General features: G+C 36.8%; 1 protein-coding gene and 1 long non-coding RNA gene across 2 annotated transcripts in view; one reads left to right on the forward strand and one right to left on the reverse strand.

Annotated features, from left to right (window-relative positions):
* LOC148048109 (uncharacterized) overlaps window positions 1-22,218 on the forward strand; it is a 74,469-nt gene that overhangs the window by 36,384 nt on the left and 15,867 nt on the right. The window lies entirely within an intron of this gene.
* On the reverse strand, window positions 1,555-16,081 carry LOC106542402 (hepatic lectin). The gene is made up of 8 exons (XM_014058116.2): window positions 16,031-16,081; window positions 15,288-15,392; window positions 13,223-13,282; window positions 11,620-11,700; window positions 10,309-10,431; window positions 5,453-5,604; window positions 4,383-4,492; window positions 1,555-2,551 (listed from the first exon to the last, which is right to left on the reverse strand). The coding sequence occupies exons 1-8, from the start codon at window positions 16,062-16,064 to the stop codon at window positions 2,422-2,424; spliced, it is 795 nt and encodes a 264-aa protein (XP_013913591.2). The 5' UTR covers window positions 16,065-16,081; the 3' UTR covers window positions 1,555-2,421.

Raw genomic sequence — 22,218 nt, forward strand, 5'->3', positions numbered from 1 at the left:
TTTGGCAGACAAAGCCCACATTTGCTCTACATTGGACTCCAGCCTTAAAACAGAATCTGTGGAGGTGGTGGGGGCTATGTCCAATAAGGTGACCTGAGAAGAGTTTGAGCCATGGAACAAGCTCTTCTCAGCTGCTAGTTCGGCCACTCGTGTATTAAATCCATGCCCTTCCTGGCTTATTAAAGTTGTGCAGGAAGGGACACAGGATTTGATCTCGATGTAGTTAATTCCTACTTGAACGATAGTGTGGTCCCACCAGTTCTTAAAGAGGTGGTGGTGCACCCCTTCCTCAAAGGACAATTGCTCAAGCTAACTGGATAGTTTTTGCCCAGTTTCTAATCTTCCCTTCTTAGGGAAGTTTGCCGAGAAAGTGTGGCAGCTGCAAAGAATCCTGGATGAAGTTGATTATCTAGACCCCTTTCAGTTGGGGTTCAAGCCAGGGTCTGGGACTAAAACAACATTTGATCATATTATGGATGATGTCTGATGGGAGCAGAATGGAGATACTGGTTTTTCTTGCCTCTCGGTGGCATAGGCTAGCTCCAGGAATTGGGATGAGTGGCATTGTGTTGTGGCTAAGAGAGCCTTTAAGCATCTTTCAGTAATGTGGCAGTTGCACCCATTCCTAGATTAGGAAGTCTTGCTCACCATCACTCATGCCCTTTTAACCTCTCACTTGGATTATTGCAAATAATCATGGGGCTGTCCTTGAAGAGCGTTCAAAAACTTTAACTGGTACAAAGTGATGCTGCATGGATAATAAATGGCGACAGCTACATGGCACATGTAACACTGCTACTCTGTGAGCTACACGGGCTGCCACTGTGTTTCCAGATGCAACTCAAGGTGCTAGTTGTCATCTTTAAAGCCCTACATGGCTTGGGACCAGGTTGCCTGAGGAAGCATCTTTTTCCAAGAGTTTCTACCCATCCAACTCATTCCAACAGATAGTGCAAGCTGCAGATCCCATCAGCCAAAGAGGGTCAACTGGTGGGGTATAAAAGATGGGCTTTCTCTTCAGTAGCCTTGACCTTACGGAATAATCTCTCCTTAGAGATTAGAATGGTCTCAACCCTGTTGGCCTTTCACAAGGCTTTAAAAACTTGACCCTGTATCGGAATGGGTTAAGGATAATGTGGCTTTACTATTAGAGGATTAATAATCACAACTGTGGTTTGTACTTATTTATTTTGTGGGTACTTTTATTGTTTTAAGGTTTTTTAAATTGCTTTATAATTTAGAATTATAAGATGCCCAGAGATAGGTTGCTATAGCAATTGAATAAATAAATAGGTGGGAAGATGGGTCACTATAGAAATTGAATAAATAAATAAAAGAGTAGGTTGAATTGTTATTATTATTAAGACTTCTGTTAAGTACAAGTTTCATCTATCACAAACTGGATTTATATTGGCTAATATAGTTAACGTAACATTTATATTTTAATAAAAATTAAATATGATTGCCAAACATTGTATTTGGTCAAATGTTTAATGCTTCCTTCTTGAGATAAAGTCTGCCATTCATTCATTCATTCATTCATTCATTCATTCATTCATTCATTCATTAATGATTTTTCACCAACATGAATTCTCTGTTTTGATTTATTGGTTTATACCCTTGTACATATTTTCTGAGTTAAAAAAAAAATCCGAGGAGAGAATTGCCTGTGAAACTTGTTTGAGCATAATTGAGAACAAGCACAGTTTCGGCAGCTAATTGTCAAGATATTTGATTTGCAACTATTGTGGATAAATATTGACTAAAAATTGTTTTTCTTGAATGAAGCTGCTACTTAACTGCAGCAGAGGCTGAGGTGGGAAGCAGAGAAAAGAGACATGCAATCTTTAGGAATAAGAGTTTTCTGTGGTTTTACCTCCAATGGCTTATTTTTCTCCACCTGTTACTGCATCAGGATGAAAGCAACACTGCTCACATATATGTGGAGGAAGGAAGTCTTAGCGCCCTACCACCCCTGGATAACAAAATCATAATAACATAAAAACATATTCCAACTTTTCATGTTAAGTAACAAATATCGGTCATGTGCAAGCAATGCATTCAATTCCCTTGGGACACCGTAGCAAGCATGATCACAGATGCAGTTTAAATAAAGCTCCAGCAAGTAACAGTTGCTCCCTTACTTTGAAGGAAGGAAGACCTGTTTGCATGCAGTTGTTTCTCTATGACTCAGTGTGAACCCCACTGTGTGAAGAGAAAAACAAAAGATGCAATCAATATTCAAGATTGAGAGGGCACAAAAGCTAGGGAAGGAGAGAGGGGGAGGAGGATGAAGAGGATGAAGGCCTTCGCTACTGCATTTTTTAAAAGGGTTATATGAACATGATTCTGGAGGCTTCCAGGATAATATAATAGCAGTTCTTTCAAGCTTGCAAAGGGCTACTGCGGACAGGAGCATGGCTAGCATTTCTTTTCACAGATCCAGTATTGGTTTCCAGAGCAGGCGACATCATTCCATTTCCCAGTGATGCGCAGGGTAGCACAGTCCTCATTTGATCCAGCGTTATTGGGTTCACCATTCCCCCAAAAGCTAATGGTGGGAGCAAAAAAGGTTATTGGTCAGAAACCAATCAGCATATGTCATTGTGTAAACTACATTCGGAATTGTGTGCAGAGTCCTGATTGCTCCAAATCAACCATGATATGTAGGGCAATCAACCCAAGAGTCTCCAGATGGGCTGCAACTACAATATAATCAGAGTCCTCAAAGTTCTCAAAAAGGCAAAGAGAGAAGTTAACAAAGAGGAACTGCTTTTATTTCCAGGCACACACATTTATTACTTTGTATAATATATCTAACTTAGGCTCCAGTAACTTTGAGGAGGAAATGAAAATAAAAAAGAAAAGAGGATAAAAAGCAAAATATGCTTCCGTCTGCAAAAAAAAACAAAAAAACCCCTTGATGTCAGTTTCTCAAAAAAAAAAAATCATGCTGACATCAAAACAATTTTTTTCGCAAGAATTTATCATTGTTGAATATGTTTTTCTCCATAAAGTGAAAAATATGCTTACAAATGAGTTTCATGTCAACCCCTTGGGTAGTATTCAATCTCTTCGCCTTTTTGTAAACATTAGTCCTTAAATTTTGAATTATAATAATATATTTTTAACAGGATATACCTAACACAATAGCACAAAAACCAATATATGTCTTGGTTTAAATATGCACGGCAGTCCCTTTTTAATTTCTCTCTCCCCTTTTGGCCTTCAGAGGGCTTAGAAGGCTCAGAAAAGATCTACTATATACTAAAATGTTTATGAAAGCATGGTGGAATAGGAGAGGTTTTTTCGAAAGGATGTGTGTGCCTTCAAGTCCATTTTGACTTCTGGTGATTGCCTGGACAAATCTATGTACTTTTCTTGGCAAGATTTTCAGAAGTACTGTAGTTTACCTTCCTCCTGGAGCTGAGAGACAGAGAGCGTCACTTTGCTCAAAGTAACTCTATATGGCAGAGTGAGTGCCAGTAAGCAAAACAACTGGAGATCAGGTACTTATGGGAACAATCCGGGCAGGATGGGTACCCACAAACATTTACCATGGGATGCCTCCACAACATGCAGGGAGATAAGGAAAAAAAGAAGGTACAAGACAGTGGTGGGTTGCCAATTTTGTTACTACTGGTTTGGGTGTGCTCCCATGTGTGCTTATGATGCACAGAAGCGTCTGAGCAGATGGACAGAGCTTCCCACCACCGCTACTACTGGTTTGGCTGATATGGGACGAACCGGGAGCAACCCACCTATGGTACAAGACCAGTGGTGGGATTCAGCCAGTTCGCACCTATTCGGGAGAACCGGTTGGTAACTTTCTAAGTAGTTCGGAGAACCGATTGTTGGAAGAAATCTCCTTTTGTTTTTTCCCACTTTACAGGGCTAATCCTGTAAGGAAGGCAGGAAGGAAACATTCTAGTGTTGTTTCTAGCCTAATCTTTATTGACCTGCTTACAGAAACTGCTTCTCCGGTTAACCCTTATTATATAGTAACAGCTAAGGCGAAGCACTCATCGACCTGAGTGACCTTGAGTTGGCCAAGTCCACCCAGTCACATGACCACCGAGCCCCACCTACCCAGATGGTCATTAGGGCAGAGAACCGGTTGTTAAATTATTTGAATCCCACCACTGTACAAGACCAACTATATGGCATACCCTGCCATACATTTTGGACACTCCTGGTGTAAGGTATAAGGAACCGTATCATTTGTTGCTGCAGAATGCACCAATGGACAGTTGCGCTATTTTATGGAAGTATAGATACTTCTAGTCTGGAATCTACAAATCTCAGTTTCCAAGATATATTCTCTTCAGATTATCTATGCAAAACACTTTACCACTAAGTGGATTAGAATTAAATTTACTTACGACAAAGATAAAGTTGTATTATCCACCCAGATCCACTGGTTTTCCTTGTGAGCATCACTCAAGCCTATCCAAAACACCTGCTCATGGCCCATATGTTTTACCAAAAAGTTCTACCAGAAGGGGAAGAGAAAAAGGTTATGGCATTGTTTATAAAAAAAAGTAGGACTATGTTCATCATGTACTAGAAGCTTTGATTTATACACATAATCAGGGCATATAGAAAATAAATGTGAATCATTACATTTAGCACCTGTAAAATTTGTAACATTTGTAGCAGCACCTAGTTAGGAATTCCTTTGCCTATGCTCTGGTCTATCAGTGAGACCATTTAGATAGGCAATAAAAGCATGTCTATTCCACATATGTAATGCAAGGTTTTAACTCAGTTCCTTCTGATCTTAAGTTTTAGCAGTTTTGCTACTTTATAGATTTTACTTGGTTTTGCTCTTTGAGGTCCAGAATGGGGAACTGTGACTGTAGGTCACAGGATTGCTCCAGCATACTGCTTACAGCCTCAAAATATGTGAGTACCCCTGCTAGAGCTTCACCAGGCTATTTTTGTGTTTTGGGGAAGGAGGGAAAATAAAGGTAGAAAAAGTGCGTTTTAAGGTCTGCAAAACTTAAAGCACTAATTTTACCCATTAATATTTTTTCCCATTCCCCAAAGCACATCCCAAAAAGCCAAACATTTCAGCTCCACCCACTCTGGTAATAGCATAACATCATTAATCATACCCCTTGTGGTTCTCAGGCTGGGTGGACAAACCATAGTGGATTCGCCCAAGCAAAAAATAAAAAATTCTCACTTCTCTTTTATAGGGTTGCTTATGAGAACTGAAAAACTACATTTAAAAGGTTTAATAAATCAATCATGAAAAATATCACGTAAGCTGAATTGAATTTGAAATGAAAGCTACTTTCAGTATTTAAATAAGAACTGGGCATCTTTGATCAGGTTAACAGCTAGAGTTCTGTAGATATGAATTATATTGTTCAAATATCGCCTTTGGGAACTCAGAACCCCCTCCAATATCTCCCCTTGTTTTGATAAAATCAAAATCAATATGTACCTGTTCTAGCCCACTGTTCAAAATAACCAGGTGAGAATCTTCATTTTCACAAGACTGCTGAGCTATCTTCCAGGGGTTCTTTGCGAAAGAAAACAAGTAGCAGCTGTTTTGATAGGGCAGCCAGTGAGCTGGACAGGTTGTACAGTGTACCTCTGAAATAATCCAAAATTGGGTAGAGGGAGGAGAGCAGAATCAGAGAAAACAGGAGTGCTTTGTAGGACTTCATATCCATCTCAATATGTTAGGTTATGGCTCCAATTGACCCTGGCTAACCTGGAACTATAGGATGGACACAGTGGTGGGTTGCCAATTTTTTTACTACTGGTTCAGGCGATGGAGAGCGAAGGAGACTCCGCTCATCCAGATGGGTGACTGGAGTCTCCTGCCGCTGCTACAACTGGCTTGCCAGATCCGGGCTGAACCGGGAGCAACCTATCTCTGAATGGAGAGCAGAAGAGTTTTTAATCTTAAAGATGGGAAGGCACCATGTTAAAGTATATTTGGTGAAATTTTATTCACTGTATTCTCAGAAAGGAATTCTTTGGATTCATCCATATCTTAACATTTGTTATTGCGAAGATAAACGACAAACTGGAAAACTGGAACATGTGGAAATATTTTTATATGGGGCTTCTCTAGGTCAAGTTTGAAAGTTTCCTTATGCTGCTTGAGTATTTAATTAATTTCATCTGTCCTCTGTTGAAATGACATGTATAAAACTTACAGAAGATGCTAACTTATTATTTCACGGCTACAATGTGTGTTACTACATCTGTGTCTATACAGGTAGTCCTTGATTTATGACCACAATTGACCCCAAAATTTCAGTTGTTAAGCAAGGCAGTTGTTAAGTGAATTTTATCCCTATTTTATGACCTTTCTTGCCACATTTGTTAAATGAATTACTGTAATTGTTAAATTAGTAACCTAGTTGTTAAGTGAGTCTAGCTCCTCCATTGATTTTACTTGTCAGAAAGGTGCAAAAAATGACCCCGGGACACTGCAACCATCATAAATATGAGTTAGTTGCCAAGCATCTGAATGTTGATCACATGATCATGGGGATTCTGCAATTTTGAGTGGTCACTAAACAAATTGTTGCAAATCAAGGACTACTTGTAATACAAAGCAATCCATACATAGCAACTCCTACACTTTGCTATAGATTTGCAATAAAGCGATGTTATATAATCTTTATTACCTAAAATGGAAGAAGAACTTAATGAATAAATTCATAAAACGACTCATGAGAGTTCACTAGAATTAGTATTGAGCAATTTACAAAAAGACACGTCATTCCTTCTTGGCTTGCCCTTTACTTTTTTCAGCACTATTAGGAGATAGGCATCTTTAACTATTCTCTTTTCGCCATCAAAAACATCTCAATTTTGAAAGTGTAGAAATGTGAAAGTAATGGATAAAAACACTGAATTTCACTATTGTATCGGCAGATGATTGAAAGAATGTGGAGGTTGTATTACTACTTATAAGGTTGAAGTCATCAGTTGTTAGCACAAAGCATCTGCTTGGGATGATTTTGTAATTGGGATGTAATTGGGATATTTTTATAGATACTAGATCCATGATTTTAACCACCATTCACAAGTTACTCTAAATTTGCCCCTGCTTTGCCTGGTCAAAGCTATTGTGGGCTTGTCCAAGCAAAACAGGTATGAGTTGTGACAACCCTTTAATTTTTTCTAGACAAGTCTGATCAGATTATTATTACCCTGCTTTGTTGCACAGTCAGTCAAATGTTTAGACTGGAAAACAGTGATATTTTCATATCTGTGATATGGAAGGGAGAGAAAGAATGATATGTGCTTTGGAGCTCTGTGGCCATAGGTGTCACAAGGAACAAACAGAAGTCAAACACCCAGCAGGAAAAGCCAAAATCCTGCTAAAGAAGAGGCCATGGAAAAAGAGGCAGCATCTGGGAAAATAAGGTGACACTTGGATGAGGCTTCCTTAGATGAGCTTTTCACGCAATCCAGCAGTGGTACGTACTGGTATGGGTGTACCGGTGCCTGCGGGGAGCACCAGGTACCGTTCCAGTACGGTGCTCCAGAGGGTCCACCCGCCCGCCCCCTGTCTTTACCTGTATTTGACCCAACTGAGCCATTTGCGCATGTGTAGGGAGCATACGGTGCCTGCACGACACTCCGCTGAGCAGCTGGAGAGTCACGAGCGATAGGTATGCACACATGCACAGCGTGCGTGCACGTGGTGGATGCCCAGCCCCATCACAGCGTACTGGTTGCATCGGGATCCGGAACCCACCACTGCAATGCCGTGACCCGACAAAAGCGCGAATGTCATAAGCGCGCCGACAACACCGCGTCGCTAAAACCGCGATGTCAAAAGCGCGCCGACAGAAGCGCGATTTAATTTAAGGTAAGGTTTAGGGTTAGGTTTAGGGTTAGGTTTAGGGTTAGGTTTAGGGTTAGGTTTAGGGTTAGGTTTAGGGTTAGGTTTAGGGTTAGGTTTAGGGTTAGGTTTAGGGTTAGGTTTAGGGTTAGGTTTAGGGTTAGGTTTAGGGTTAGGTTTAGGGTTACGTTACAGCGCGCTTCTGTCGGCGCGCTTTTTTCGGCACGCTTTAGGGCTCATTTGTCGCTCATTCGTCGTGCGGTTTTGTCACCGCACTTTAGTCACCGCGGTTTAGTCAGGCGCGCTTTTGTTGTGCGCGCATTTGTGGTGGAACCCTGCAATGCAGCTCTCACCATCATCTCTGAGAGAGTCACAGAAAAATGTAGCCTGGGATTTCTACTTAGTTCTCAACACTACAAAGTCTTCTTTCCATTAATCTGATTAATTTCTTTTAAACAAAATCAGCCAATAGCCATCACTATATCCATATCCTATATTAATAAAATGTGAAACGGTAAAATTAAAGGGCTGATAAGGAGCAACACTAGTACTAGAACATATATTTCTTCTTTTTTTTTCAAACTGGGAGAAAAGAAGAGTGGGATAGAAGTGCAATACAATCATAGTTGTAGTTGAAGAGAGCCACAAAGATTACCTTGCAGAAACTGCTATGAACATTAGCAAAAACATTTTTAAGCCCAGGAAATGAAGAAAACATAAAAAATATCTCAAATTTAACTCCTGGGGTTTAAGAGGGAGGGACGAAAAAGCCCAGCCAAGCTTTCAAGATATTAACTCACTCACTGGTTTTAGTTTAACAACTAAAAGGAAGAGCCCTTTGGGAAGTCTCTTCTCTCCTTATCTGATTTAGTCTCTGTGGATTAAAAATGTTTTTGAACAGCTATTGACAGCTAGCTGTGGGATTGCATTGCGATTTGGAGAGAGCCATTTACCTGTGAGCAGAAAAGACTACACTGGCTAGTGAAGAAATAATAATAATAACAACAATAATAACAGAGGGAAATCCTTCTCCTTATTTTATTTTTATTTTTTGTGGATTTAAAACACTTTGAAAGAAAAAAAAGGGGAGGAGTGAGAGTTACAGCCGCAGTGTGACCTTGGATTCTCTTCCACAGATGTAGATAGTTGCAGTCAAAATAATATTGCAAAGGCTGTGGGAGCTGCCTTTGCAATATTGTTTTGACTGCAACTATCCTATCTACAGCTGTGGAAGAGAAAAACGTGGACTGGACTGGATTAATTTTAAAATTGAGTAACAGAATTTGGAAGACCCTAACTTTGCCACTAAATGTGGTATAACCCCAAAATTTGAAAATCTGTTAAAATAATTAAACTTGCAAAATGGAGATGTGGATGTATGATGAATTATTTGTGATGTTGAAAAGCACACGTGAAACATTAAGTGGTAAAGTAAAGCTAGGAACTGAAAGGGGATATACAGAAGAACAAATAGGAGAAGAGGGGGTAAAAATAGGAGAAGATAAGGTGGAAAAAAGACGAATTGAAAATAAAATGCAGATATAAGATTTCACTGGGATTTACAGTCACAAAGGTGCAGTGCAGTACCCGTAAAGGTGCTGTACATAAAGTGGGAGATCGCCCAAAAAAGAAACCACAAAATAGTAAGGAAAGGAGGGGAACAGGAAAAACCCTGGGGGAAATTACTAGAATAATAAAAGTAAATATGCTGAAGAAAAGATACAATTACCACAAAAATAGGGGAAAGAAAAAGAAGAAATTAGGGGAAAGGGGGGAAGAAAGAAAAAAATTAAAACTGGGATTTTAGGGATCCCAAGAGAAAATGGTTAAAAGAGAAAGAAAGGGAAAAAGAGTTATATTAGTAGACTAAAGAGAATAGTAGTAAGATTGTTATTGTTATGTAATTAATTAAGAAATAAAGAAATGATTGTATATAGTTAGTGGTAGAAAAAAATTGCAAGAAATGCTCTCTATGCTTAAATTGAATTAGAGGATGTATGATATTTATAGCAAAATATACCAATGGAGAAAATAAGAAATGAACATTTGGTGTAACGTTGAAGGGGCAAGTGAAGATATTGTTTACGTATTAAGAAAAAATAACTATAAAGTTGAAAAATAATGGAAGAGAATAATTTGGCTGAAAGCGAAAACAAAACTATGATGTAAAAAAGACTGTGTAATTGAGAGGAAGTAAAAGAAAAGACCCAGACAACTCTTTGTTCCTATAATATGTATAATTTGTATTAAAAAATAAAAAACCTTGAACGGGGGGAAAAAAGATATTCACTCATTCATTCATTCAAATTTCTATAGTCGCCCTTCTCAGTCAATGACTCTGGGCACCTTGCATTTCAAAGATTATTTTGCTATAGTCTATCAATAGAGCAGAGTTCCAGTTATTCTTGTAGAACCTGTTTCCTGTCTTGGTTTTCCTTAAAGGGCTGACAGCAGCCCGCAAACCCATTCTGTGGCTATAAACCACTCACCCGTGAAGTTACGTACTGCGTCCAGGATCTGCATCACATCTTCTGCAATTCTAGCATTGTCTCTTTTGAGCTCTTCCAGTGTTTCTAACACAGGACTCAAATGGCAGTTCTTTGCCAAATCAGCTATGAGAAGCAGAGAAGACCCCCAGATGTAGCAAATAAATGTGACAGTGACACCCTAGAAAATGCTTCCTCCACATATTCCTATGTTTTTCTGGTTTGCACCTTTGTTAAAAAGAACAATTTGTTGGAACAGATTAAATGTCCAGAGACTCTAGCCCAATATTCTGTTTTCACACTGGTTAGCCAGATGCATATAGGGAACATGGCATGAGGATAACACACTCTTCATATTATAGTATATGTTGCAAGGCTTGATGTAGCATATCTAGCACTATACCACAATACTGTTTTGATTACTAGTTCAGAGTCTGTACATAAGCATATACACCAACACAGAAACACACACACACACACACACAATCTACAGTTGATCTTATTTAATGTATCTGTTATAAGCTTTATTATTTTTATGTAATTCCAGGAATTTCCACCCATTTCCTGGAATCACATAAAAATAATATCCAATATAATAATATCACATAAAATAAAGACAGCTCACAAAATGCTAAAGACAAATAATGGATGATAAAACTGATGAGTAAACTAAGAAAAAAAGTTCCTTGTAATATGTATTTAGGATCCTGTTCAAAGTGCTTGAAAGAATAATGGCTATTCATATACTTCTGGTCTGAATTCACGATGTTAGTGATACTTTTGAAGTCTAAATGGTTTTGTACCTAATAAATTAGTTGGCTGAATAGCTATAGTGTTTGTTAATGGCTCTATCTCAGTTTGTAAGGAAGAATTGAATGCCATGTCACAGGACTCTCTCCAGGCTCCTGGACATTTTTATATTGCAACAATATGGTTGAAATAGTTGAGGGATCATTTGCTCATTCATTCATTCATTCATTCATTCATTCATTCATTCATTCGATAGTTGCCCATCTTATTAATTGTGATTCTGAATGGTATATATAAGATTTAAACCATCAGAAACAACAACAAAAAACAAAAAATGGCAATAATAGAGTAATAACATATTAATGCCCAAGGACAATCTTACAGATCTCTTAGGAGGTATCTGATTTTGATTAAAAGTCTGCATACATATGGCAGAGATGTCAGCATGCGAATCCCTTTAAGTAAATGCTCAAGAATAGCATGCAAATACAATGCATAATATGAGAGTGTATCTAAGAGGTCATTTACCTCAATCCCCAGCCCCATAAGAATGATACCACTTACCTTTGAAAGTGCTTACATTTCCACACACTTGTCTGATATCGTTAGCAATTTCTGTTTTGAATTCATCCAATTTCCCAGAGTCTGAAATTCAGTTTTGTCATTACAAGTAAGAAGTAAAAGATGCCACTCTAATCAACAATGAATTTTATTATAACAGTTCAGAACATCCTTTCAAATAGCTAAGCCTGCCACTCTGTTTAAGCTTCAAGGGTTGCTTGTACATTTTAGTACAAAATTTCATGTCCTGAACTATCTTGTAAAGTGCATTAAAAAAACTAAAGCCAAACATTCTGGGAAATAAGATTAAATGAGATTTAGAAAATACTGCTAAAACAAAGCTGAGGAAGCCAATGAAATATTAGAAACCCTATTTAAAATATTACAATCTTAACACATAACTTGAAGTTTGAAAGCAAGTATGGAAAATGCAGCAATGGCCAAGTGGGTGGAAAAGACTGGTTTTTATTCCAGAATCAAAAAAACTGTAATACAAAAGATTGCTAACAATATCTTACTTAATGAAAAAAATTGAATCTAAGCTCATGACTTTGTCTACTAATAAACAATGGTAAACAGTGATGTTTTCATGCTTGTCACAACCAAATGCCACTTGTTGTGTCCAACAACTCTACATTTTGTTATTTGTTTCCACATTACAGACTGTAAGGCAGGGCTTTCTGAGAAAGGCTAATGATTCCTTCCTACATCCTTTCAGGAATGAAGCAAGATTTGAATGAGGAACCTCCCAATTAGTAGCTCAGCATTTAGCAAGATCTTCACTGATACATATGGCGTTATTCACTAACACTGGGGCTGTAGCAAATGTGATTTGTTACTGTAATATTAACCACCCACAATGTCTGGGTGGCTCTAGAAAATGCTACAAGTCATAAATGGGGGGATGGCTTGGGTCACTCCAGTACATAAGAACTTGTTTTTTTTGTCTACTTCCCCTTCATTTTCATGCAACTGCAAACTAAATTCACATAATTAGAGGAACCGTAGAAATGCTGTTCAGCTCAGACTATGATTCAGAAAAGGACTTGCTCCCCTGACTGAGATCTATATGGAGTATCCACATCTACCGTAACTTTATATATTCCAAATTATATGGGAATCAATAAAAAGGGGGCAACATATAGCAATAGCACTTAGGCTTATATACCGCTTCACAGTGCTTTACAGCCCTCTCTAAGCGGTTTACAGAGTGAGCGTATTTCCTGAAACAAGCTGAGTCCTCATTTTACTAACCTCAGAAGGATGGAAGGCTGAGTCAACTTTGAACCTCCAGAGATTCAATCTGCCAAACTGCTGGCAGCTGGTGATCAGCAGATGTAGTCTGCAGTACTGCAGTCTAACCACTGCGCCACTGCAGCTCATATATAATTGTGGATTGCTAATCCCTGCAGATAAAAGGTCTCCATCTTGTAAACCTTTCAATCTTCATGCTTGCTGTTTTCTGGTGTTTTTTTCAAAATGCAGTTAACTTTATTTATATATGTATTTTGAAATGTAATACAGTACTACAGGATTCTTCACAACAAAAAAGGGAAAGGGAATTGGGTCAAACAATTTGTTCAAGTGGTATAAGAGAATGACTTACTGTTACATAATAATGATAATTCTCTGTTCTGTTTGTTGATATCTTTGGAGGCTTCTGAATCTAGACAGAAGGAAAATCTATTAGTTTGAATATTGAGCGTTTTCTCTGCTTTGCACACTTCTAGCAAGGGTACTCAAATGTAGCCATAAAAATGGCCTTAAAATGAAATGAATGAGCCATCACTGATTACTCCACATTCTTCAACAATTTCTTCCAAAAGGAAGATTTGTTTCTCAATTTTGAGAGGGAGCTTTCAAATGAACAAATAACAAAATAAACAAATATGACTGAACGTTTTTAATGACAAAAAAGGTTTTTTTCAGCCTTCTACCTTAGAGATCTTTCATAATAGAGATCACAGCTGATGGGTTTTTTGAAACACCTGTCTTTGGAAATGTGCATTCAGCATCATAGACAATTTTGGGAAATAAAGAAAACTGTTTATTTAAAACAATTGGGACAAGATTGTGCAAGAAACTCGTGTTTTGGCTTCACTTTGTAATTCAGATCAGTAAGGATTTGGTATACTGAGTAAACAAACTCATATGTAATTTTGATGCAATTACAGGACTGTCTAACTATTGGAGTGCAAATCACACAGAACCAGATTTACAAGTCGTGTATTTTTTCCATTAGTAGTCAGAATGAGAAAGCCATGATCTTTACTTTATGTATCAAGCTATGCAGTCTTGTGTCTGTTTACACACTCTCAGAGACAGTTTCTTTTCTGGCAATAGCTTCTAGGGTCTGTATTGAGCTTTACAGTATGCTCTGATAGCTGTCTGAATTAAAAATATTTATCAGTTTCATACTACTGGCTGGAAAAGCAAGGAATTTCTGTTCTAGATCCAGGAGATTAACAGTCTTGTCTGAATCTTGGTCATCCATTCATTTATGAATAGCTAGATGAATAAATGAAATATTTAATCCTTCATGTACAGCAAATCTCAAGCTCTTGTATATTTGATTGATTACATAATATCATAAATAAAAATGACATAAAGACTAATTAATTGGAACAAAACTGCAAACATATATCAGTCAACTTTTTTTTATGTATCAACAGAAGAAACGTTGGCATTAAGAACAAAGCAACTGCTAATTCTATTATTTAATTTCTTGTTAACAAAAGTTACCAAATTGTTTTAAAGATGGCCAAAATTAAAATAGCATCAAAATAATTAAAATATACGGTATAGGGGTATGTGATACAAAATAAATCATGACAAGTTATTCTTGGTCTCTTTTGCTTTCCAATTAAATAATGAGAGCAATTAGTGACTCTCATAAGCATTTTGTATGAAGGCAAAAATAAGGATAGCTCAGTCTTTTATCTTAACATACACACAGCAACATATTTTAACATAAACTAATTATGCAATTAAAGGCCAAAATTAAAATAGCATCAAAATAATTAAAATATACAGTAAAGGAGTATGTGATACAAAATAAATCGTGAGAAGTTATTCTTGGTCTCTTTTGCTCTCCAATTAAATAATAAGAACAATTAGTTACTCTCATAAGCATTTTGTATGAAGGCAAAGATAAGGGATAGCTCAGTCTTTTATCTTAACATACATACACCAACATATTTTAACATAAACTAATTATGTAATTACTATTATGTGAATATAACTCCCTATCCACAATCAGTATCAATTTCCAGAAGGAATAACTGTGTTAAATGGTTGCAGCAAAAATAACATTTTGTGACATCTTGAATACTTACTAAAGCCAGAGACATAAATGTTTCAATAAGGGAGAATATCAGTAGCTCAGAATTGAAATGAGGGGTTCTTGGTGCTGTCTGAGCTTGGTTGTTTCTTACAGGTAAAACTAGGTAAAATCATCACCAAGCTCAGAGAGCACCTCACATAAATATTTATTGACATAATATGTGGTAGTTTTTAAGATGCTCACATTGTCTTGAGATACACTTTACACATTTAAATAGAAGTTTCTCACATCAATATCCTATTTTCTGTTGTTGCTATCTCTAATCCCAGGATATGCCAAATTGATAATATCTTCCCATGGAAAATTGCTTCTTTCTTATCAAACTTACCATTTCTGAGGCTCTGGAAGGAAAGAGCTAGGAGTAGCACAAAGGCAATGCCCATCGTGACCCATAATAGAATATGCTTCCTATTCCTGAACCAAACAGTATGATCTAAGAAATAATCAATTCGAAAAAGATGAGAATTAGTAATAGACAAAGTTGATCAAAAGGAGAAATAGGGAAAAGGCAGCCATGGCTATCAAAAATTTAATCTGTTCTAATCTAAAGATTTGAGTGTTTATTCAGATAAAACTATTTGGTTTGTTCAAAAGTTGACCATGAGTTACACTTAACTTTAGTATCTATTAACTATGTAGACTTTATACAATGTTATTTCTCTTGGATTGAAAACTCAATCTAAATAGCCATCAAATTAGAAACTTTCCAAACAAATATATATATATATTTCCCTTCCCCAAACGTGCAGCAGTTTCTTAAAACATATAGATCTTAGCATTTAATGACCATACACACAAAGATAAAAAAAACAAATTTCTATGATTCTAAGAAACAAAAAATTAAATAATACTTCTCAAATCAAATGAACAAAGATAGGTCTGATTATGGGAATTGTTTAATTTTTTTCTTCCTCAGTTGGCTCAGAATCAATTATCAAAATACTGTACTTCCTATAACACCAGCCTAAATGGCCTTCATCTTTTTTTACTAATTATGTTAGAATTAATTGCAATAGAGGCTAAACAAAAAATAATTAATCTCTTCCAAAGATATTTTCTTCCCCTTCATACCTCTTCTTCTAGGTGTCTGAAGTTCTTCCTCCATTATTAATCTTCTTGTCCCGAATGAGTGACAAGAAATTTCCTCTTTTTTGTTTCTGCAAGAAATTGCTCTAATATGTTGCATTGTTGCATAAACCTCTTCTAGAAGTGTTTCTAAGAAAGCAGTGCTCATCATCTAAGCATATTTACCATGCCCTGCTTTGTAAGGCAAAGTGTCAAAGTTGGTCATTTCACAGGACAGTAGCCTACAGTAGCCATTTTAGGCAGCTGATTTTGGGTGCAATGAAAGGGCAAATAAATATGACTTATTTCTTTTCATAAAAATGGAGGTTAATTTTGAAGGATGAGTAATGAAAGACTTCTTTGGAAAAACACCTGGAACTTTCTGAAGTAAAAGATATTTGTTTGTTTGTTTATTGAGGGAGGTCTGCTACATGTGAAAAAACTATTATGAAACAGACAAAATAGAGAGGGCAGAGAGGCATCACATTAAAAATAAAGGTACATATTGTCAAATTGTGGCCTAGAGCTACAAAAGTTAGACCATGAGAAAAGCTGAAAATTGATGCTTTTCAATTATGTTGGATAATATGTTTGAAAACATCTTGAACTGCAAGAACAAATTAATTTAGTACCAGATGAAATAAAATCCAATTGCTTGCTGGAAGCACATGGTTAAAACTTCACTGGAAAGGACCTTGATGCTTGGAAAAATTTAAGGCAATTAAAAAAGAAGTCACCAAGGCATAAGGTGATTCATTATTCTCACTGTTGATACAAGTATGTGCTTACAAGCATTCATGAAGCAATTATTTAAAAGACTGTAACCTAGAGAGGACTAAATTTTTAGGTAGAAAAAAGATTAACAAACCTGGCAAACAGCAAACCTGTTAGAACTTTCACAAAATTCTAACAGTGAAAATACTGAAGAAGACTTTTGAAGAATGGAATCAAAAAATATTACCCACAGTAACAACTATATCAGTAATGGCATCTCTTTCTATAGATAGACTATGTCCAAAAGATGTTATTGACGTAATAATGTAGAACAATTTTTCACTGACAAGATAGAGATGACATTGAAAGTGGATTTATAACTACAGTAGAATCTCTTGTCATGAATGCTTCTGATGACCAAATCAGGTTCCAACCAAAAAAATCACAGTATTTTTTTTCATGGCCGATTTTTTTATAAGTGCCAAATTTTCAAAATTAGGTTCAGGTCACAACCAAATTGGTTTGCGACCAAAGTTATGGAACTAATTATGGTTGTGACCAGAAGTTCTACTGTAACAGGTCAAGGGAATAGTTTGAAAAAAGGTTGCTTTACTGGACCTAGAAAAGAAATTGATTAAGGTTTTACGATTAAAAAAAAATGTAACTGACTAACCAGTGTGTGATCTGGATAATTTGTCCTACTGTTGTTAAACTTGTTAAACTCATGAAGAATTCTATGTGATGGGATAAAGAAGAAGAGATGAAGACAAATCATATCTTACAGTAATATTTGAATGAACTGAAGTTTAAGATTGTTAGAAACAAAAGGGAGGCATATAACATTGATCTTTTAAATCAAGATTAAACAAGATATTTAGTTACCTCTAGCAACCCTTACAGACTTTCTTCTGACATTAGGACTGAAAAGGTGATGTTTTATGGGTTTGTTTATTGATACAGATGGGTTATGGGATGAAGAGATAAATGTTTGTAACCTTAGAGGGGAATAAAGAATAACTGAATTTGTTTATACTTGTGATGAAGATTGGAAATGATCTCTAGATGTATTTATTTTCTATGTCATTATATTCCTACTCTCTTTTTCTTCTCCCTTTCTCTCTCTCCCTTTCTCTTTCTCCTTGCATGTTTTACCTCTTTCTATTCTCTTTTCCTTAAGCTTAGTTTGCGTTTGATTTTGTTATTACAATCAAAATTCTTATATATGTATGTATGTCCTGAAGAATTCTGAGTAATGAATGATTGGAATATCTGCATTAAGAAATTATTTTTACTGGGAAAAATTTGACTTTAAAATAATCAATAAATATACCTATATTAATGTTTCCCTTGGAAGTAGCCTTAGGCTGCATGGAATATTTTAATATCTGTTTTTAATTTTTATATGTTCCCCCTTCCTGCCTTTACCTGTAAGCCGCCCTGAGTCTCTCGAGAGTGGGCGGCATACAAATCCTAATAAACAGAAACAGAAACAGAAACAGAATATTCCTTTTCATATTAAAATATAAAAGAGTCACCACCCATTCTGGGAAATGTAATTGGTAAAGGATGCTTTTAGTGAAAAATTAAAGAGACACTTTAAAGTGTTTAAATTTAAATACATTTAATCCTTCATGGCCAATGAACTAATTATAAATAAGATTCAATGAGTAGGAAATATTCTACTGGAAAAGTTCAGAGTGTTGGTTTCAAGCACGATGTGTTACTAGCCTTGATCAACCTATTGCCCATTTCTCTCTTAAATTCTCTGTGTTTGACATTAGATTTTGTTTAGACTGTGATTCCATTGAACATATAGAATTTTATTTTCATGTGGGCAGGAGTATGAAGCTAGAGTCATATTACTACTACAGATCATGTTTACTTGCCCCTCCTATCTGTCCAAACCAAGGCATTCCACTAGAAAAGAGAATAACAAAGGCTGCAACTGTTTCCAGGGGGAAATCTTGTTTTCTTTCCAGGGGTGGGTTCCTATCTGTGTTGGTACCGGTTCACTGTGCACACGTGTCAGACACACGCTGCACACGTGTGCACAGTTCACTGTAAATTGTTCTGCGCATGCGCAAAGATCATGAAAAACTAATAGAAAACATGCTGGAACTGGCAGCAGAGATCAGGGAACCGGTTCAGGGGCTGTCGGTTCTGCGACCCAGGCCAAATTACACTATCGGTTCACCTGAACCGGTGCGAATCGGTAGAAATCCACCTCCGCTTCTTTCTCATCAGAATTTCTTGATGCAATGAATGCAAAAAAAAAAAAAAAAAATTAAGCAACAATAAAACAAACATTCCAGAGGACAACAAATGGGTACAGATTCAATTTCATAACAGCAACCTTTGTTTTCTGCAGAAGACAGAAGAAGCATAGCTAAAGGATTAAGGAACTCTGTATTAAGGTCAATATTCCTCCTTCCCAAGCCTTTTCTGCTACTTGTATTCATCTGCTTGCTTAGCTATACCACTTCTTCTTTAGTATCACTGTATAGTGCGGAAGAGGTGATTGGAATCATCCTCATTATTATATTTCCCCAGAGAGGAAAATATATTTTCTGTCTCAAGTACAAAAGTAACTTGGGTCAGTCAGCAAAATTTCTTGGATTGGTTCTCACCAGCTAGAGGTTTCTGTGCTTATTACACAAGAAAGATTCTGCAGAATCATTGAAATGGTATATTAATAGATACACCAAAGGTGTATGAAAAAGGGATAGAAATCCTTATAGCTATGAAAGAGAGAACAGAAAACAATTGTTTAATAACTTTTGGCTCATTTGGTTTAGTAAAGGAGTATCATCTCATTGAAATGTTTCAACAGACTATGATTTGACATTTGATAACTCTTGAAATAAAATTAGAATAGTGGGGTTTGGATTCCTTGCTCTGAGCAAGGTAAAGGTAAAGGTAACACATATGTGCTAGTCATTCCCGACTGTAGGGGGCGGTGCTCATCTCCGTTTCAAAGCCAAAGAGCCAGCACTGTCCGAAGATGTCTCCGTGGTCATGTGGCCAGCATGACAAAATGGCAAAGGTGCATGGAATGCTGTTACCTTCCCATCAAAGGTGGCCCCTATTTTTCTACTTGCATTTTTGCATGCTTTCAAACTTCTAGGTTGGCAGAATCTGGGACAAGTAATGGAAGCTCACTCCATTATGTGGCACCAGGGATTAGAACTGCTGAATTGCCAACTTTTCTGATTGACAAGATCAGGGTCTTAGCCACTGAGCCACCACAAATCTTGCTCTGAGCAAAGCAAACAGTAAAAGAAGAGACTTTCTTCCTGTTTTCCCTAAGCTGGTGCCAGCCAGAGGTATCAGTATTAAGTCCCGTAATTTCTAGCCAACTTGCAAGTTGACACTGAATGAAATTTGAGGAAACTTTTCTAATCGTCAGAATGCTCTGCTTTGTGAGCTTTTTTTCTGAAGTATGTTTTTAATCACTAATAGTTGATTTCAAATTTTAATTAGATGCTATAATTACTATTTTCATGAAGCAGAAGGAGAGGAACAATGATATATTTTGGATATTTTTAACTGATACAGCCTCTTTTGCAGAATACAATTTGGTGCAGTAACAAGACCACCTAAGAGATTAAGTCTCTTTCCCATTCACATCTTTATTGTCCTGTATGTATATTTGTTATTCTTCATTCTTATTTATAATTATAAATTATGCTGGCATAATTCCAATGATGAAATGGATCTACAGCACTAATGTATCTTAATGCTCATCTTAGGATATATTGCAAAGTCATTTTCAGAATCTTGAGCCACTCCCACCAACACAAATTTCAAAATAGTGTCATATTTGGAGTCTATTCCTGGAATGACTATTTTCACAGATGAAAAAATAAGTTTATAAATAAGAGTAAATAAAATACAAACTATGCCCAAGGCTATGGCTTACTCCCAAGAATACTATAGCCTGGTTTTAAAGAAGATAGATATACCAGTATTGAGTTTTTAATGTCAGTTGTGAATGTAACATCCATAGTTACTGCTGTGCAGAAAGAGATGGCAAAACCCATCTGCCGTGCAACTTCATAGTATGCAGAATACACTACAATAGCGATTGAGCAATACACACTGCTCAAAACTTACAGGAAACGGAAACTTAAAGGGGAGACATCCCAAACATGCTTTTTCAAGGACAACTGGACTTTCTTGTTTTTCTTTGAAGACATTTCACTTCTCATCCAAGAAGCTTATTCAGCCCTGGCTGGTTTTAGTGGGGAATGGAAGGGTGTATATTCCTTGCAGACAGCTTGGTCATTTGCATTCTTTCAGAGAACTGTTGAGGCCACTTGGAGGTTTATCGGTGTCCTCGGGGTCAGCTGAGTGGTGCAAATGGGTCTGACTCTGGAGGCTTCTTGGAACTGCTGAAAGGATGGTGCTATAGACTGGAGATAGATGATGTTGTAATCAACCCCCCTTTGTTGAGAGAGATTTGTTCAATTTTGATATAGATGGCCTCTTTGATCCCTCTTTCAAACCAGTGGTTCTGTCAATCCAAACCAGCAGTCCATCTGTGTTTAAAAAACAAAGGCCATTCTTTCGAAGATAGCAAAGTTTACATTTTAGACAGAGAGGACCACCTCTCTCCCAACAGAGGGGGAGGGATAGGATATCATCTATATCCAGCCTACAACACAAATCTTTCAGCAGTTCCAAAAAGGTTCCATACTCATTTTTACTACTCAGGTGATCCTGAGGATAAAGATAAACCTCTAAGTTTACAAACCGAAGCCAAAAGATGCAAATGACCAGCTGTCTGCAAGGAATATACACCCTTCCATTCCCCACTAACCAGCCAGAGTTGAAGAAGCTTCTTGGATGAGAAGAGAAATGTCTTCAAAGAAAAACAAGAAAGTCCAGTTGCCTCTTGAAAAACAACTTTAGGACAACCATGACCTGGAGAATCTTTATAGACATTAAAGGGGAAACAGAGGTTGTGAGTCAAAATATCTATGCAAATCTGTTGATAACAACTTTTATATGCTAAGCAAACCATTTAGCATTTGTACTGTTTTAGCACTAATGATAAAGAGGAAGTCTACAAGTTATTAAAATACAAAAGGACCAGCAAGATTTTTTGTTATTTTATTTTAAAGCTAGCTGTTGTGCTGGCATATATGTGTACTTCAGTGCTTGAACTTTGCATATATAATTTTAACTTTATTTGTATAGATATATTCTTATACCAAGAATGTATAAAGATTGATGTCAGTCCCACTAAGCAGACTTGACCAGGAAATCAATTGCATAAGAAGCTAAAACTACTTTTCTTGGGATTGGCTATAATAACAGAATTTTGAAAGATGAAACATGCTGTATCTCCTCCTCCTTCCTATAGTTCAGCAAATTTGGAAAATGTCTGCCTTAGCCACTTCCAAATGTTACCTTGTTGCTCTACCAGTTTTTTAAAATATTTTGCCTGGATAATGTTTCTTGCATATTTCTATGAAGAT

The sequence above is a fragment of the Thamnophis sirtalis genome, unplaced genomic scaffold, assembly GCF_051295495.1.
Source record: "Thamnophis sirtalis isolate CommonGarterSnake01/CBP01778 unplaced genomic scaffold, rThaSir2_p1.2 scaffold_3, whole genome shotgun sequence".
Lineage (NCBI taxonomy): Eukaryota > Metazoa > Chordata > Lepidosauria > Squamata > Natricidae > Thamnophis > Thamnophis sirtalis.